The sequence below is a fragment of the Tauraco erythrolophus genome, chromosome 1, assembly GCF_009769465.1.
Source record: "Tauraco erythrolophus isolate bTauEry1 chromosome 1, bTauEry1.pri, whole genome shotgun sequence".
NCBI classification, from domain to species: Eukaryota; Metazoa; Chordata; class Aves; order Musophagiformes; family Musophagidae; genus Tauraco; species Tauraco erythrolophus.
In genome coordinates this window covers 40,179,150-40,198,149 of record NC_141465.1, presented here as the reverse complement: position 1 = coordinate 40,198,149, position 19,000 = coordinate 40,179,150, and the positions used below count along the sequence as shown (strand labels likewise).

The 19,000-nt window shown below is 46.0% G+C and overlaps 1 protein-coding gene across 2 annotated transcripts in view; it reads left to right on the top strand.

Moving 5' to 3' along the window:
- TSPAN7 (tetraspanin 7) overlaps positions 1–19,000 on the top strand; it is a 108,907-nt gene that overhangs the window by 73,182 nt on the left and 16,725 nt on the right. For both annotated transcript variants that reach the window (XM_086618633.1, XM_086618640.1), the window contains exons 2-3: positions 15,692–15,880; positions 17,972–18,046. In XM_086618633.1, the coding sequence (XP_086474759.1) occupies positions 15,692–15,880; positions 17,972–18,046 (264 nt within the window). The remainder of the gene's footprint in view (positions 1–15,691; positions 15,881–17,971; positions 18,047–19,000) is intronic.

Sequence of the window (19,000 nt, the reverse complement as noted above, 5' to 3'; positions counted from 1 at the left end):
GATACTGCTCTGCATCTGCCCAAGAGATTTTGTGCGCCCAATAGGCCTGGTTGCTACCCTCACCCCCTGGGCACGTTGCTGGTGATGGTGCCACGGAGAATCCTTTTTCCATGTGTTGACTATGCACGTGTGTTAGATGGGTGCAATAATTCCCTGGATGAGCTTTCTCTCCTAAACTTCTTTCCAGTAACTCCCCTTCAGAGTTGTTTTGCAAAGTCTTTGCTGACTGTATCTATTCTGACAACTTTTATGGTGTTTGTGGTCATCCAATGTAGTGCAAAAGAGTACATTTTTTTCCTGTGTGTTTGACTCGGTGCACACATTATATTTTCTTCCTCTCCAGAGCTGGATGAACTGCACCACATGTTCACTGTATGCCCACTGCGTGTTCTGTTGTTTGTTTTATTCCTGTTGAGAGACGAAGTTTTGATGATTCACTTGTGTTTAAGATGGTGTAGTATGATGCGGTAGTTTGTTGCTATATGTCTGAAGACTGTTATATGTGCAGGGAGGAATTCCTGTGCTGACTGATCTGCTGAAACTACCAAAACTCCTTCATCGGAGATTCTCTCAAAGTCTTCCCTACCCTGGTCAGTCTTGAGGTACAAGAGAGTCTTTCCACTGAAGGCCAGATCATTCTTGTGCCAGCATGGGCTTTGAACATAGTGCTAGTCTGATGGCCACGGACAGCACTGAAGGCTGTTTTTCAGGGTGTTTCCTTTTCTTCCTTTACCTTCTTCACACAGGGATTAGGGAAGTTTAGATTTTGCATGGATTTGTTAGGAGACAAGCAATTGACAAGAGCATTTAAGAAACAACAGAGGATTTAAATAGGGGATATTCCTGTTTCAAAGCATCTAGTCTTGATTATCTTGCTTTTTTTTTTTTCTTTTGAAGTCTTATATCTCAGTAAAATTGGAAAACTGTTTTAAAATTTGAGGTCAAACTATGTTATGCTGTGTAAACCACATTTCTGTCATCTTTGTGTATTGCTTCTGCAGGGATTTGAAAGTGTGAACATAAGGGACAGCTGCTTTCTTATTGTTACTGAACTGAGTATACACATGTTTAAAGTTATACTTGTTGAAGACTTGACAATTTTCAATACAATGTTAATCACTCAAAAATAGATTTTGACATTTTTAAAGCATGGAAGTGCAGTGGCAGAAAGGGAAGGACATCTCTAGAAGAGATGGACATCTGGAAGAAGGTAAGCCTAGTAAATATTTGTTAAACAAGCAGGTAAACAGAAAAAAAAGGCCACATGGTGGCCACAGATTTCAGACTTGAAAGGAGACCCATAACTTTGAGGAAGACCTGCTGATTTGTTTGGCCAAGCAAATGTGGAAGTTTAAATCATCTGAAAGGGTATTAGTTGGTCTGGATCCACCTTGACAAGCTGTTGACTTGCAGTGCTGCACCACCTATGCCATCCCATATTCTCACAGACAAGGCAGCGCTGCCCATGCAGCCGCATCAGCTCCTAGGCCTTGGTGTCGAGAGCAGCAGTGCAGGAGGACAATGCCAGGCTGGAGGCGATTATGCGCTCCCCTCTCCAGGCTGGTGTTGGAGGAGAGCTGTGCTAGCAGCTCTTATGTCATCAGTGGAGAAAATGATTGACTCATTTAAAGGACAGGCTGTTACAGGGCTGCTTTGTCTGACTATTGAAATCTTCAAAGGGGTGGGTTCCCGTTCTTCATTTGGGACTGGAAGGGAGAGCCTGGAAATCCAGTGCTGAGCCTGGGAGGTCACCACGGGAAATTGCTCCATCTGTTGAAGCCCATCAATGAATAGCAGAAAGGCGGAGCTTGAAGAGAGCCACAACTGTTCTGTGATGTGGCTCCTGCAGAAAAGACCCCTCCTGTAGTCTAGAATGGTAGTTTGCTGGACATCAGTCGTGACAGTGACTCTCAAGCTTTGTGGCAATGTTCTCTTCCACCAGTCACTGCATTGCCCAAGAGGAGTATAGAGGTGGGCACTGTCATCTTTGGGAGCAGCAGATGTAAACAAAAGTCTTCTCTGGTGAAACAGACATGAACTCGGGGAGACTGGTGAAGTGGGATGCTCTCCTTTCTGTGTTCATCCATACCTAGGATGACAGGGCTGGATTCCTCTGTGCACGCTCTGCCCGCTATCAAACCTACATGGTGACTTCATTGCCTCTTATGGACTCCTCCCATCCCAAAGGCTGCCTGAACCATTAAGATGGGTTTTAATTAGGTTTAATCTGAGTGCCAGAACGTTTACTTTTCCTTCTGTCATGTACAGGAACACCTTCTCTGCTTTCCCATCCCTTAGCCTTTTGCTGTGCTGAAATTCAGTTGCAGTATGGTGAACACTCCTTGAACATTGTGAGTTTGGATGACATTCATGGATAAGTCACAACCAGACTTTGGTAGCAGGAGTAGATCTCTAGCCAAATACCAGACAAACTAGGCCTTCTTCAGAGCAAATACATGATAGAGGAAGATGGATGTTCAGAAGAAAAATCAAGAAAAGAGCAGCTTAACTGCAGATGAGGTTTCAGTCATGCGAGTGCAGCATTTGCAGAGGGTCCTGGAGGTGTGTTGACCAGATGCATGCTGCAAACACGCTGCATCAGGTCTCCATGGTTGGCCTCAGTTGTCATCATGTACCTTTTTGGAGGGGATGGAACCAGGGAATGTGAAACACCCATTAGTGCAATATCAAGCTCAAGCAGCGTCCTTGGTCCTGGCCATATGCCTTAGCCTTTGCGCAGCTGCTGGCCCTTGAAAACTGAGCTCTGGGAGCCAAATTTGTGACAAGGGAGGCTATGGCTGCCTGCCGTCTCTAACCACAGCTCAACAGAGGAGAAGTGGATGAGGGAAGATGAGGACGAGTAGTCCCTCTTCCATCACGGCTTGGGCAGTCAGTTGACCTGCCACCCGTCTGAGGTGCCTGGTCCTGCCCAATGCAGGCTGCAGCTCTGCAGAGGCTCTGGCTGCTGAGCAGGTGGAAGCTGAAGCCGTCCAGCTGCCCTCTGGAAACAGCCTGTACCCCTGCAAGCTTGGTCGAAAGCAGGCTTGTTCCCCACCAGCCCGTTCTTTGCTCCGGTGGCCACGGACCACCGTGCAACTTCATAAGTGACCACAATTGACACACGTAGGAGCCATGGCACACACGATGAATCAATATTCAGGAAGTGGGAATGGCCACAGGGCTCTAAGCCCTGTTCTGAAAGCTAGTGGTGGGTGCTGAAGGCACCTCCTTTCTCTAATTACACGCTTTGTCTTGCAGAGTGGGATGCTGCTTTTGATGTCTTCAAACTGTAAGTTCTTTTTCCTTAGACGTTCAGTCATGCATATTTAAAGCTACGTTTCAAGAAATTAGGTCTGAAAATTCCCAGCAGAAATATATTTTTGCATTTTATTTTTATCCAGAGATGACCATGTTTTTGTCTGCAGCTGACTTAAAAAGATACATCAATTAATAGAGCCACTGGTGACTAAACTGTAAAGCAGAATATTTTCTCTCATTTAATGAAGTGTCTTCAATAAAAATAAGCATAAGCCTCATGATGAAGAACTTAATTTTACTAAGATTTCCAAGTATTTTTCTGTAAGCGCAAGGTGTAATAAAGCTGAGTTTTCCCCATAAGAATATGGCTGTTTGTTGTAACCATTCATTGTGTGCGTGGTCTTAGTATGGAGATCAGGTCCCAAATCTCATTGTTCTTCCTGAGTCTTCCTACAAGTGACATGTAATTAATTATTTCCATATAAGAAAATTCTATAAGAATAGGTATTTGCTACTGTATTAGCAAGAAATTATTAGTTTTGAGCCATGCTGCAAGGGTGTTTTCAAGCTCTTGTGTTGTGTCCCCCCTACACCGTAATCTTTTTTAGTGCTTTTAGGACTTCTTGGGCCACATCCAATTCTTCATCCTGCAGCAAAGAAAATGACTCTGATATTTTCTTCCCTGCTGTTCATTAGACAATCATTGGCCTCTTCTCCTGGTTGCAAAGAGAAGGTTGCAATCACCTCTCTATGATTTTTAACCTGTTTCCCCTACAGAATAAGTGACATAGTCCTGGTGGTCATTTCTGCCCTAGCCTGCATGGAAAGTGTTAGTAAACCTTGGTGTATGGTGAGTGTTTGGATGGGTGGGCGTGCTGGAAAACAGCTGGAAAACAGGGTTGTGTATGCAATTTGCATTTCCTATCAGAGGTCGTTTAACTCTACTTCCTTGTAGTTGATAGAGGTGCTGTTTAAAATTAGGGATAAATGCACTGTTACAGTCTGCAGAGTTGGTGGTGAGTAGCCGTATCAACTCCATGATAACTTAGTGTTCATTTCAGCATCTATCTAAGAGTCGATATTTTACTTTCTTTTCATAATTTTTTTACCGGCACTACAATTTGGCCTCTGAGGACGTTAATCTGGTGGCAGCTCACTCAGGATAGCTATTCATGCACTTGTAATAGTGTCCCAGCAAGGAAAAGCACTGAGCCTTAAAAATATTTTTGAAAAGGAAATAGGATAGCAGTCCACTTGCGGAAAGTAGCTGTGCAAGAACAGGTTGTTAAGCTTGACATCAGTGTGTCTAATCAAAATCTCCTACCCTGGAGATTTTTTTCAGGCCAAATCTGATGGCGGTCCCCTGACCCAAGTGCTCTGACATAGTGGCGATATGAGAGCAGAGGCAACATTCCCGTTGCCATAGTTTGCACGTGCTGCTGTCCCTGATGACGGTTTCTGCAGGGAGGGCATGGGTCGGTAGTTTTAATACATAGGAATCTCAGTTTTGGATGGAAACGGCAAGAGCTGTGGTGGATAATCAATTTTGTGACAGCAGCTAGTCATAGATGGATGCTGAGCAGCAGGGGTCATAACTCACGTCGATTGCTAGGGAGAAGGGACAAAGCAAGACCCGTTGTGCTGGACATGCTGCCTTTGCAACAGGAAGACACAACCCTGAGCCCAGAGAGTTGCAGCCTACCCAGGTGAGACAGGCAATGGATCACAGAGAGAAATGTAATCTAACAAATTAAGCTTATGGCATTTTTTTCTTTAAATCCTTTCAGCTGGATTTTCTTAGAAAGGGATTATTTAGATGGGAAAATCTGGCAGGGAAGGAGAGAAAGAGGAGGGACAGGCCTGAGTTGGAAGAGCAGGGAGACAAAAAATTGTCATGTTAGGTACTGGGGGATGTATTAAAAAATGGTGAAGTCAGGGACTGGAAAGCACTAGAGCAGTTATGTACCAGAATGGCCATTGAAGGTGTTTTGTCCTAACACAGTGACCTTTGCAAACTGTCTCTCAGTTTGCAAATGGTCCGGAAGCGATTATTATCATAGAATCATAGAATCATAGAATGGTTTAAGTTGGAAGGGACCTTAAAGGCCATCTAGTTCCAACCCCCCTGCCATGGACAGGGACACCTTCCCCTAGACAAGGTTGCTCAAAGCCTCATCCAACCGGGCCTTGACCACTTCCAGGGATGAGGCATCTGCAGCTTCCCTGGAAAACCTGTTCCAATGCTTCACCACCCTCAGAGTGAAGAATTTTGTTCTAATATCTGATCTAGATCTGCCCTCTTTCAGTTTAAATCCATTGCCCCTTGTCCTATCTTAATTGCCTTGGAATTTCTTCTTGACTAAAGTGTTCACTGAGTAGAGTATAATTTTAGCGAATTTTAAAAATGGACAAGGACGTTTTGCCAGAAATATTTGTTTCTGTCTGTTGTCAGATTTTTTTGATTTTGTTTTTTAAAGCATCTTCATTTTTAGTGGAAATACTAGGAAGCACCATTGATGACTACACCTTTGGTGGAGGTTTTGTGTTTGACTTTTTTCTGTCAATGGGTGTCATTTTCTTGTTTTTTCCAAAGGGGAGGTCAGGACACGAAGGAGTTGCCTTCTTCCAGAGAAAATAGCTCATGACATCTTCATTTCTTATTAGCTCCAGCAGAGGTCGATCCTGTTCAAAAGGTAACCCAAGTTGGTTTTGTAGGTGTAGTCGAGATCACTGGATGTGAGAACAGAGAATTCAGCTGTGTTGCTGGCTTACATGCATCTCCACGTTGCACCATATCTTTTCTTATTGCTTTGCTTCTGCCTGTGAAGAGCTGACATTGAAGCTCAAAGGAAGATTTATGTTTGTTTTAAGTTGCCTGCCTGATGAGAGCCCAGAGGCTGAGGCAGAAGATTCAAAGCTAGCTGCTCCCATTGCTTGGCAGGCTGAAAAGGAAGAACATTTTGAATATGATCCCTTGCCTATTTTGGGAAAGTTATAAAATTTTCAGAGGTAGGCCAGTTATTTTTAAGCCTCTCTGGACGTGCTTTTAATGCAGGATTTGTTCTGGATGCTGTCAAGGTCGACCTTTTTCTTCATGAAAAAGTTTCTCTCCTTTGGGGAAATGTCTGGTAGATCTAATTAGCTGTGTGCCTTGGTCCCCTCTCGTTTCCTCACAGCCTGCTAAACCTATCGCTAGACCTTTCAGCTTCAGCCAAGATGGATTGCACTAGTTCTTGTCTGCCTTCCCCTGGCTTCATCCATTTTATGTGCAGACTTTCTCTAGTCTGAGGAGAAGACTGCAGTAGAGCTGTGCAGAGACAGCGTACCTCTACCAAAATGCAGGAGGCTGATGTTTGGAAAACAGAGTATTGGAACCGAAGAGCTGGAAATATCAGCAACATCGGTGTTTTCTTTGCATCTGACTCTTCACTGCAGCTTTGGATCTTTTTAAGTTGCACACGTTTTACATTCATTTAGCAAGGTTGCAAATATGAAATGAAACAGAAAAATGATACCTACAATGAGATCCTGATTGATGAAGCTGCTCTCCTGCATCTCAGTTCTGTGGATAAAGAACCAGTCCAGGGAAATGCGGAGTTCTTCCTGCTGCTTTTGGAAGCAGTAGGGATTGCTGTGTGCTCCATATCAATCAGGACTAGGTTTCAAGTTTTATTTTCCAGAGTTTATGAGTCAAAGTATCTGACATGTAATGACTAGGAGGACATGAATTAGGTGTACAAATAAACAATTACTGCTGCATATTCATCTTCACCTCTGTAAATGATAAACTTCAAATGTTCTGTATGGAAGCCCTGCGTATAAATTAGTTCCTCTGCATTTGAGCCTCTTGAATCTCTATGGATGCGAGATGTAGTTAGCTTTCTTATCTCATTCTCGGTTTAAGGCAGCAGCTCCCTTTATACGATGCTACCAACGTTCTGTGAGACAGGGTATGAAGACAGCAGACTCAATTAGGATGTAGCACGCATTCAGTTTAAAGGAGTACATAGTGTTTTCCTGCCTAATTCTGACAGAATTAAAGATAGTACACTTTCAAAAGTTATTCTCTGAATCCTCTTGTCTTATTTACGTATTTTATCACTGTTACCCAGAAGGAGGGGATTGATAGTTTAATCTTTGTTCCAACACTATGAAAAGAGGTAATTCTTAGGTACTTTTCTGTTGCCCTTTATTGAGAAACTGCGTGTGTTTAGCATTAGTTCTGCTTTCAGCAGTGCCCAGCGTTAGCAGAATATCATTCTCCCTGCCTTCTATAAAGCTGCAGCATATACCCTTGTGTTAACGCTGTTGGCCATATCTTTATCTGTGCGTCTCTTAAAAGTGGGTAGTTTACTGGACAAGCGAAGTGAGACCAAACATTCAGTTCAGTCGTATTTCTGCCTGCCTGTAGCACATTAACTTTTTCACCACATCCAATCAGTTCCAGGACTGGGGGCAATGCTGCAGATAACATTGGAAACATCTGTACTAATGCTGAAGGAAGACAAAAGAGCTAGAAAGCCTGCCTTTGACTGAAATCGGTGACTGGTGGGATGTGTCTGAGATACCATGCTTGAGGAGAAGCAGGGCAAAGCAAGGAGAGATGCTTTGGTGGTCCATGCGCAGCCTTGCTGTCCTGCTGACAATCCCCAGTTCAAATATGAAAGTGAATGTGTGATATACAGAGTAAATGTGAGCTACACGATGTTAGTGGGGAAGGAGCAGGGGAGTGTAACCGTGCTTGGGGGGCCAATGAGATTTGGACATGATGCATGTGGCCAGAGCTAGGGGTAGAGCTGGTTGGTTTCTTTTTTTTTTCCCAGATTTTCTTTTTTTTTTTTTGAGCCAGAACATGCCAATTCATCTAGATTAAAGCACTCCAGGGGAACATCTTGATTTCAGTGGAATTTTCCTTAGAAAATGACCAGGTGGCCTACCTGCTTCATTTCCTGCCATCTTGTGGGACGAGGGTTTCTGGGGTGTGTTGGCCGAGCCCAAGTTCAGACGCAATGAAACATGAGACCTGCTAGCGCTAAACAATGCCATTGCTAGTTGCGTGGACTCTTTACAATCCTTGTCCTACTTGGATATCTCCTTCATTGGGGTTTTTTTAACCTTTAAAATGTTTGACTTAAATGAAGGGCAGGCCTAATAATGTTTTATTGAATACTTCATCTTGGGTTTCCTGGCTGAGGAAACGTGCGTCTGGGGGCTTCCACCACAGTGACTTTTTGTAAGGAAGACATGGTCTACCTTTGATGAAATCCGGGATGAAATGGTTTTCTAATAATGTTGAAAGCTGGAGAAAGAGCGCAGAAGAGAACCAGAAGTTGCAGGGTGGTTTGTTTTTCTTTTTTCCTTTTCTGGTCCCAAAATGAAGTAGCGATTCGAGGTTGCTGGTCTTGAAGGGTCGGTGCAGTAGCAGTGGATCAAGGAGTGTCTTAATTTTCTCAGCTTCCCTCCGTTTGGCATGTCTCAGCCCATGAGCCTGGAGCAGGCATCAGTAACTTGCAAACATTTGCTCTGCTGAGACTGACAGTGACTTCTCCCACCCAGGGACAAGCAGGAGAAGACGGCTGTGCTGCCCGATCTGGCGGTGTGCTCCACTGGCAGGGGAGGGGTGGGACAGTTTGCAAGCGTTAAAACAGGCCGGCAAAAATCAGCACAAACCACTTGCAAGCCTGTTCGCGGACTCAAAACCTGTCTGAGTTTCTGGGGCTTGTTGTGACAGCAGGAACTGGCCCTGAGCACGAATAATCCAGGGCTGCCCTGGCTACTGGCATGGATCTCTCTCTTAACCGTGTTGTCTGTTTGGGGATGGATGCTTGCCTTGACTCTTTTAGCCAGGTGTGGGCTATTACTGCTTGAACTGAGGCTTGTGTGAAGTCCAAGGAAAACTTCAGAGCTCTTTTCTGAATCAAAGCAATGGATATATTTGTGACAGGCCTTGAAACCTGATATTTGGGTGTTTTTTTTCTCTTTGACTTTCCCTCAACCACACCTTGATGACAGGACAGCACAAAAAGCTGGATAATCTCACTGCATGATAATCACAGCTTCTGTTTTGCCATCCACACTGTGAGTTTTACGTCCATAGGCACTGAAGCTATGCTTCACCTGCCTGGCTCTGGTTGTGTGCAGTGTATCATAGAACCATAGAATGGTTTGGGTTGGAAGGGACCTTAAAGATCATCTAGTTACAACCCTCCTGCCATGGGGAAGAGATACCTTCCACTACACCAGGTTGCTCAAACCCCCATCCAACCTGGCCTCGAACACCTCCAGGGATGGAGCAGCCACAACTTCTCTGGCTAACCTGTTCCAGTGCCTCACCAGCCTCATTGTAAAAAATTTCTTCCTTAGATCTAGTCGAAATCTACCTTCTTTCAGTTTAAAGCCATTGCCCCTTTTCCTATCACTATATACCCCTGTAAAAAGTCCTTCTCCAGCTTTCTTGTAGGCCCCCTTTAGGTACTGGAAGGCTGCTAGAAGGTCTCCCTGGAGCCTTCTCTTCTCTGGGCTCTGCCTCGGGTCCCCTGTCATCTGTGGGACCCAGCGCTGTGACAAAGGGGGTGGTCAGAGCTGTGCTTTAGGAGGGCAGGTTGTCCATATCGGGGGTCCCAGCAATAATGGCGAGTAAGCAAAGCTCACCGAGGTAGCCATAAGCCCGGGCGCTGCCAGCCCAGTGCTGGAAGTTGCTCCGTGGGCTTCGTTACTCCTGCGCTGAGGGCAGCAGCATGCCCACAGGGCACCCCTCCATCCCCTGCCTGCATGGAGCTCCGGCCCTGCACTGCGCCACGGACGCAGACCTGTCGTTAGCCACTGAGCAATGGGATGGTGCTGTATGTGATGGCTGGTAAATATTGAAAATGGCTGAGCTACCTAGCCCTCTAAAAAGCAGCTACTGACGGTTGTCCCACAGCTCCTTACATTTGGACAGCGTGTCTCCTGTAGTCACTTTTTAGAAGCAAACCTTTTTTTTATTTTTTTACCTTTGCTAATGCCTCTTTATCTGTACCACTCCAGAGGTCTCACTGGGGGAACCGTAGGTTCCGCAACTCCCAGTTCGTTTCTTCTGTGTCTGCGGAGGAGCTGGGCTGGGATTGTGCCCTTCTTTTAGCACTGGCTGTAGTTGTCATACCGTTGCCAGGACAAATCTTAATTCTTGGAGGGGCCACACGAAGGCTAGGTTTGCTGTAGAAGTCCACTGGTGGAGCAAGACTGCTGCTCTCTTGCTCTGTGTGTGCCGGCTGTTGCAGGTGTTTATAAATAAAGCTGCTCTGGATGGTGAATCTTGGCTCCAGGGGGCTCTGAAAGTTGAAAGGTTTGTAGTCGCTGTCCTCTGCCTGCCAGGATATCGGAAATATTTTGTTCCTTTCCAGGAGAAGATGTATCGATCATATCCATATATCTATCTGCCGCTGTTCATCTTGATGATTTCCTAATCGTTTTCCATTCTGCCACTAAACTATGTGATCATGGTCTGAAGGGAAACATCACAGTGGGAAGGGAGTGGGGAAGACTGGGGAGAGACTGTGCGTTGCAGGAGGTGCTCTGAGTTTCCTTTTAGACTTTTCAGATGCAAATGCACCCACATCACCTATTGGACCTGATCCATGGGTCATGCTGGACCCAGAATTAGGCTGGCGCGGTGGTTTCAGGTCAAATAAAGGAATTGCTTCATTAATCAGGTACAACCATAAAAGGCTTATTTCCCCAGCCTCTTGGGGCAAGAGGCAGAGTAAGAGAAGATGCATGTAGTGATGGTGGGTGGCAGGAGCAGCGTGTATTCCTGCTGCCTTGTTTTCAGGCCAGTGCTGTCCTGGTTGTCCGTCTACCCTTGTCCTTCCTCCTTTTAAAGAAAACAAACCTAAAAACCCAACCAAACAAGAGGCCAGTATGTTGATTGTTCCCTTGATTGCGTGATGGAGCAGAGAGATGGGGATAAAAAGTGTATCTCGAAAATAAGGAAAACAGGTTTGCTTTTGGGTGGAAGTGGGCATTAGCTATGGAGTCCCCAGCAAAAGAAGGACATGGAGCTGCTGGAGCAGATCCAGAGGAGGGCCACGAAGATGATCCGAGGGCTGGAACACCTCTGCTATGAAGACAGGCTGAGAGAGTTGGAGCTGTTCATCCTGGAGAAGAGGAAGCTCTGGGGTGATCTTATAGCAGTGTAGTGTTTTTAGGCTGATCCAGCAACTAAAACTCATACAGTCTCTCCTTCTCCAGTAAAGTAGAGAGGAGAGAAAAAAAAAACAAAGGGACTGAGGGTTGAGACAAGAACAGAGGGAGCACCCACCAACCATGGTCCTGGGCAAAACAGGCAGAGCTTTTCTCAAAGCAAAACAGTTTATTAATGATTACTTAGAAGGACAAAGGGAAACAAAAACCGATTACTTGAGAGGACAGAAAGAAACAAAACCAGATCTTAAAACCGACACCTTCCCCCCTCCTTTCCTTTTCCTCCCGGCTCTACCTCCTCCCCCCAGAAGCACAGGGGGCAGGGACTGGGGGAGTGCAGGTCAGTTCATTCCGTGCTGTTACTGCTGCTTCTTTCTTAAAGGAGAAGGAGTCCTTACACCCTTTTCCCCTGCTCCAATGGATCCCCTACCCACGAGGAAAAATCCACAAACTTCTCCAACGTGAGTCCAGCCCACTGGAAACAATCCTTCCCCACAGATTGCTCCGGTGTGGGCTTTAGCACAGTCTCGGGTACTTAGGGAGCTGTAGCCACTCGCTCCGGCGTGGGTTGTCACGAAGACTCCAGATGCCGCTCTGCCTCGTCGTGCACCCCAACACGACCATCCTCAGGCTCAGGCATCTTCTCCCCACGGGCTGCGAGTGGGTCGCTGCTCCACCGAGGCCATCCTGGTTGCAGGGGGGCTGCCTGCTATCTCACCATCAGCCGCAGGGGAAACTCGGCTCCGGCACACCTCCTCCCGCTCCATCCTCACTGACCTGCTGTCGATGCAGCTGTTTCTCTCAGATCTCAGTCCTCTCCAGGTGAACTCAGCCCAGTGGGCACCCTGGGAGTGGGGTGCCCCCAAGTTCCCCAGCTGGCTCCGCCGCCACCATTCTCCGTGGGCTGCGCCGGCCCGACGCAGGCAGCTGCCCGGCCGGGAGCCAGGGAGCGGGGGCAGTGCCCTCCTCCCTTCTCTGCTCGATCGTGGGCAAAGCACCTTTTCCGGTCCCTTTGTCCTGACTTAAATAGGGCAATTCGCAGAGGCGCCCTATTGGCTCAATCCCGAGGGGGATGGCAGTCTGATCTGGTGGCCGGAACCAAACCTAACCCGGTTCCAAAACCGGGGAGGTCGCAGGTAGCAAAACCCCTCTCCTGCCACCAGAACCACCCCCCCTCCACATCAAACCATGACAAGCAGCTTTCCAGTACTTAAAGGAGGCCTACAGGAAAGCTGGAGAGGGGCTTTTTACAAAGGCGTGTAGTGATAGGACAAGGGGCAATGGATTTAAACTGAAAGAGGGCAGATTTAGATTAGATATAAGGAAGAAATTTTTCACTCAGAGTGTGGTGAGGCACTGGAACATGTTGCCCAGAGAAGTTGTAGATGCCCCATCCCTGGAAGTGTTCAAGGCCCGGTTGGATGAGGCTTTGCGCAACCTGGTGTAGTGGAGGGTTTCCCTGCCCATGGCAGGGGGGTTGGAACTAGACGATCTTTGAGGTCCCTTCCAACTCTAACCATTCTGTGATTCTATGATTAGTCATACCACTGCTCGTGCTCTGTTAAGTAAAGGTCATGAAAAGGTTTGCAGGGAAGTCTTCTTGTTTTTCCTCTTCACAAGTGAAATTCCAGCTGGCTCTGCCACAGCCCAAGGCACAACTGCAGCGTGTCTTCGTGGAAACATCCCATCCCCTCTGCACAGTGCCAGGCTTGCTGGGGGTTTAGACCTCACCACAAACTGCGGGATTCCCTTAAACCCATATAAATCAGAGCTCTATTAAGAAACAGAAGGGGAATGAGCCACTGAGAGGCTTTGCTCCATTTTTCCAAAGTCTGTGTGTACCATAAATTGGATAGGCTCCCCTGAGACAGGGGAAAACCAGACTCTTAAAACACATAGTAAAGAGTTAGTAATTGTTTCAAACAGCCAACTAAAAATGCTTTTTATTACAAGGCTTGAGTTCTCTTTCAAATGTGAAGCTGCTTGTTCATTTTGGCAGTGAAAGCTGCTTTTATGTCTCCCTGGGGACAGTGGTAAAACTTTCAGCAGCTCAGGCACAGAAACCAGCCCTTTGTCGAACCGGAGGCGAGAAACCAAAAGTTGTTCTGCGGATTTTTGAGTCCCTCAGAGCTCGCTTTCGGACTTTGCTGATTAGTCTGCACCCTCTGAAAAAGCTTTTGTTAGGGAGGAGAGAGGAGAAGATAGTGTTGCGCGTAGATGGGACCAAACTCAGCAGAGGTGTTTGATCCCTATGGGTAGGTAAGCTACTCACCGATTTTTTTTTTTGACATTCAGCTGTTAGTTGGTGAGGTACAAGAGCAAGGAATCAGCACTTTTCATGCAGTTGCGCTGCAAGATGGACAGGAGCTGGATTTATTCCTGTCGCCAGCGTGGGCAAGAGAACAGAAATCCCTGCTAATCCTGTCCCAAATGTGTGACAGAAATGCTGACGGCTGCCGCAGCTGGTCAGGGACAGCAGGGGAGGCTTAGGGAGACCGAGGGGTGTGATGGGTCTCCCCAGCAGTGCTGCACTCCGGGGTGTTCTGAGGGAGAGCCAGGCAGGGGCATGTCTTCCCTACATCTCTGGGAGGTGCGGGAAAAGGAAGGGGATGAGCTAGGAAGTGTCAAAATTGCCAGGTGAGATTATTTTCTCTCTGGTACAGAAAGAATCTCTTGTCTCTATGGACACATTAATTTGCTTTTCTCTGTCTGGTCTCCTCTCTTTACTCTCTCTTTTTGTGGTTTCTTTTCCTGCCCTGCATCCCTCCCACTGTATTTTTCTTCAGAGCATCTATTTTGTATCCTCCCTCCTCCTGGTATTTTCCTTGCTCTGATTATTCAGCAGCTCTGCTGAACAGTTCTCTCTCCAGAGAGGGAGAGACGCTGCACCAGAGCAGCACTCGCTGCCACTGCCGCAGACACAGGTCGAGCAGAGGACGGGCTGCTTTGCCTGCTAGTGCTGAACAGCAGGTCGGTGGTGAGGGCACAGTGGGAAGGCAGGGACAGGGGTGCACCTGCATAGTCCTTTTTGAGCCAGCCTAGGTAAAAAAGCCAAAAAGCTGCTTTCCTTTTTTCCTTCGAGAAGGTTTTCCCTCAATTAATTCACATCAGGCTGTATGAAAAGTAGCTGAAAGACCTAACAGCGTAGCTCAGCTGGGATTTTTTAGGGGCAACATAACTGTGAACAAGGATCCCCTCCTTGAACAACTGCTGGGCAACCCTGGTGTAATAGTGTTGAATTTCAAGATTTCACAGCAATATAAAGATGTTCACAAGAGAAAATTTGGAAAGCGAACAGAAGTATACTGTCAGGACGTTTCTTCTGTTCCTGCCCCTTGGCTGTGGCCTGGAGGAGCTAGTAAGAAGTTTTGGGGGAATTAAGGAAGGGTTTGCAGAGCTGGCTCTTAGGGCTGGCCCTTCATGTCCCACCTTTGGCCGTGCCATGGGAATGAGTTGCGTGTGTACAGTCTTGGAGCAGACGTATCAGCATCAGGTGATGATCCACAGACGGTGCAGGCATCCTCCCTGTCGTGGCCACCGCTCAGTGTCAATGTACAGCCCATCATGGGCTTCCCCTGCATCCCTGCTGGTGCTGGGAGCCCACGTGCCCTGGCTGCCCTGTGGCATGGTTGTCTCTGCTTGCATGTCTCAGGCAAGAGGCTGTGCTCTCCCAGGGCCCACTGGTGTCCTCTCACCCCGTCTCAGGGGGGAAAGCTGCTGTGCAGCTGGGGGCTCACTTGTTGTATAGCTTGGGGAGTTGGGGAAGGCTCCCTTGCCGGAGTAATGCACTGCAAGGGATGCTCATGTTCCTGGAACTTTGGCATTAAGAAGAATGGGACATCAAGCAGCAGATTTTTGTGATTCAGGCAAGTTTTGTGACAAAACCCAGGAGGTGTGAGATGGTGGCAGTTACCGTTAGCTTTTGGTAAGAGTGATGGAGTTGGCCACCTCTCTCAGTGCGCTGTAGGAGCAGAGAGTCTATTTCTACAGGTGGTACACTGCATACTCCCTTGGCACTCGCCAGCTTTGCGGTGATTAGTCCTAGATGTTTGTCCTCCAGCAGCAGTCTTAATGTATCATCTCCAGATGCTGGAAATTAATTTTCTTTGTCCATCCCTCTGGAGTTAGTAAAAGTCTTGAGGCTTTCTTCTGCCAGCACAACAGCACCAATGAATCTCTTCAGGATGACTGCGTATAGAATTTGGATGCTTTCCCTGGTAGCTCTTGACAGCTTTCTCCTCTTGCTTTGCAGATCACAGGTGTTATCCTTCTCGCAGTTGGCGTCTGGGGCAAGCTCACCCTTGGCACGTATATCTCTCTCATTGCTGAGAACTCCACCAATGCCCCCTATGTACTCATCGGGACGGGTACCACAATCATTGTCTTTGGACTTTTTGGCTGCTTTGCCACTTGTCGTGGCAGCCCATGGATGCTGAAACTGGTAAGCATGCCAAAGTGCCTTAAGCAAGAGGGGGAGAGGTTTTGCTGATGTATTGGGATTCCCCCCATCCCCTGCCAAGCTCTGCCAGATGTTAACGTGGGGTTTGAGGCACAGAAGCTAGATTTTGTTGTCAACACGTGTGTCTTTTGGACAAAGAAGGGGAAAAAATCTTTGCCAAAGAGTATGAATGAATTTTGATTGAGTATGAATGAATTTTGCTACTGCACAGCGTACAGGCCCATGTGTGGTTGGGAGCAGGGTGAAATACTGCTGATGAACTACTCTGTGAGTAATTCTACAATTGTTCTGCTTTTCTGTGAGCCAGATAGATAAGTATCTTTACAATCTTAAAAATGTCCAAAGCATCATAAATGTGACATTCATTTGAAGTATATTTTAAAGGGGTCCTTTTAATACTCTGATGTGAAATCTATGGAAAAAATAGTTGATACTTTCTGAAAGCACACCAGCCTTTCTTTTTCTCCTAACATTCACTGGAATAAAACATATCAACTTCAGACAACAAAGCTCTGAATGGTATGTTTGTCCTCATCTCAAAAGTAGCATAGACTCAAGGTACCCTAAGCAGAGGTACAGCAGGTGTCTCTCGGTCCAGTTTAACCTCTCCTCCTATAAGTTTCTCTGTTCTGAGTTTTCCAGCCCACCTTAAAATGGAAAGTAACTATAGGTGAAGCAAACCTATATGACAAACTGCATTTCTAGGAATATTAAGGAGCAAAATCCTACATGTGTAATGATTTGAAGGGTGGAAATAGCACTTGTGATGCACTGAGATAGTGGAAAAGGGCTTGACAGTAGAATGCATCTCCTGCTACAATACTTTGGGCCTTATTTTCTAAGGAGATGGGACGATTCTTCTCCAGTTTGAACTGGATTTTAAAAAAGCATATCTTAAAGAAAGTTAATTTCCTCAATTGATGGCACAGTAGGGAAGAGGTAGCAGCTGTAAATCAGTCAGCAGGTATGTGCTGATGGCCAGTCGGATCTAAATCCTAGGAATTCAGGCTTTGCTAGTTGCTCCATAAGACACATAACTTTTTTAAAGGTATGCCACTTATAGTAGTGGCATGCGCTGTTCCAAGCACATGATTTTATTTCCATTGTACACATAAGAAATATTTCAAAATTTTCCTTCTCTCTTGAACAGAACATAAGCAGTGATTTGACAGCTGCATTAATTGTAGAGAATGATTCTTCTACTTCTCCCTTCACTGTTATCCTTCCTTCCCCAACAACCTTCCATTAAAAATAAATTTCCCTCTTTCCACTGTCCTGCTAGGTCTGAACTTAATTTGAAATGTTTCCTCTTTTACTTAACTGTTATTCAGCACGTGGAGAAAAAAAGTAATTTTCCCTCCATAAGATTAAGCCCCAACTTCAAATTTTACCGTCTCACTTTGCATTTTTTTCTTTGCCTTCTTTATTTCTGCTTAGATGTATTTTTAGCAGTTTGTGAGTATCTACACTGGAAGTGCTGTTTTCAAGGTTTATTTAGCTCTGGATCAAAATGCTGCTCCTAAAGCCAAACATGGGCCTTGACTCAGCAAAATATTTGAAGTATCTGTCTAGTATTACTCTGAGAATATTTCCAGTGAAGTCAGTGGCTCAGTTCATTCATTGGAGAAACTTGAGGAATCGGGCAGCAAATTGCAGTCTAGCAGTGAGATAGATAAACACGAACCAAAACAGCTGGAGAAGCCTATTTACATTGTCAGAGTGCCATGCAAACATAAAGGGCCTGTTTATGTTCCTTACTGCAAGATCAAAACCTGAGTGACGTGGATCCATCTCTGGCATGTGAGTGTGCTTTAATTTATATGAGAACGCTAAGAAATGTGGGAACTGAAATGTGAGAAAATCCAGTAGTTAGACAATACATATAATTTGTGAGTTGTGTAAATATGTATTCAGGCAATAACCTATGTATCACCTCCAAAAGACCTTTGGTTTATTAACATCTTTAAAGAGCATTTAGAGCAGAAAGTTAAATTTTATGTGATGACCGAGCAGTGTCTGTGCTGAGACAGAAGCCTGTCACGTCCTGACTTCTCTTGCCTCCTTCCTTTTCAGTATGCCATGTTCTTGTCTCTGGTGTTCCTGGCTGAGCTAGTGGCTGGCATTTCAGGCTTTGTGTTTCGCCACGAGGTAAGTAGAAATGTGCTGAGTTTGCATATGGCAGTGCCTCCCTGGGCAGGAGCTGCTGAGAAGTTCTCTGGAGCGTGGAGAATGCGTAGGTCACTGAGCTCAGCGGCTCCATATGCATCTCCAGGGATGCAGCTGATGTGCAACAATAACATGCATGGCTCTTAAAAACTGATGCGATTCCAAATGAAGGGATTTAGCCAAAGCTCTTGGCCTCAGCTGCCTGATAATTTACTCTGGAGCTATTATTTTTTGTATGTCCATCATGTCAGATCTTCTTTACTCTTTTACATATGCTGAGGGTTGCAAAATAGATTAAATACTTTTCTTAAATACAGCTTCTTCAGCCAGGCAAGTGCTTGTTTATGTAAGGCAGAAAGCACTTCTGCGTCAGACCAGACTCGATGTTTTGTAAATCTTTTTCTTTTTTTTGGCGGAGAGGGAGTGGGATGGGATTTTGTTTCTATCCTGAGAATAAGGAGAGATCAGAAATAGAGTGAGGTGGGAAATTGAGACAGGAAGAAGCTTTAAAAAAGCATGAGGTCTAGATGTGTAGTAGCACTTCCTCTTTATCCACTGTAATCAGGTCTATCTCTGGCTTTAAGTCCATGGAGCTACATGCCATTAATGCTGAACCAGGACAACCCTAGAGACCCTCCTTGTCTCTTCTCTTTGTATTATTTGATTTTCTAGTCTCCTCTTTTAGCATGAGATTACCTTTGCTATAGGCTTTTCTGGTGTCCACCCTTGCAAGTGGTGGATAGTTTTTAATTTGACGCTGGAGTACCTGTCCATCTGCTGAGGACTGCCATTTCATCTGGCCTAACCTGCAGCAGCCTCAGTGTCAGGTTGCTGCTCCCTTTCGGGAGAGGCAGTCTCTTGTGAAGGTCACAGCCATGTGGGTTGCCCAAATCGTCTGCTACCCAGCCCCTTTCCCACCCAGTCCAAATGCCTTTT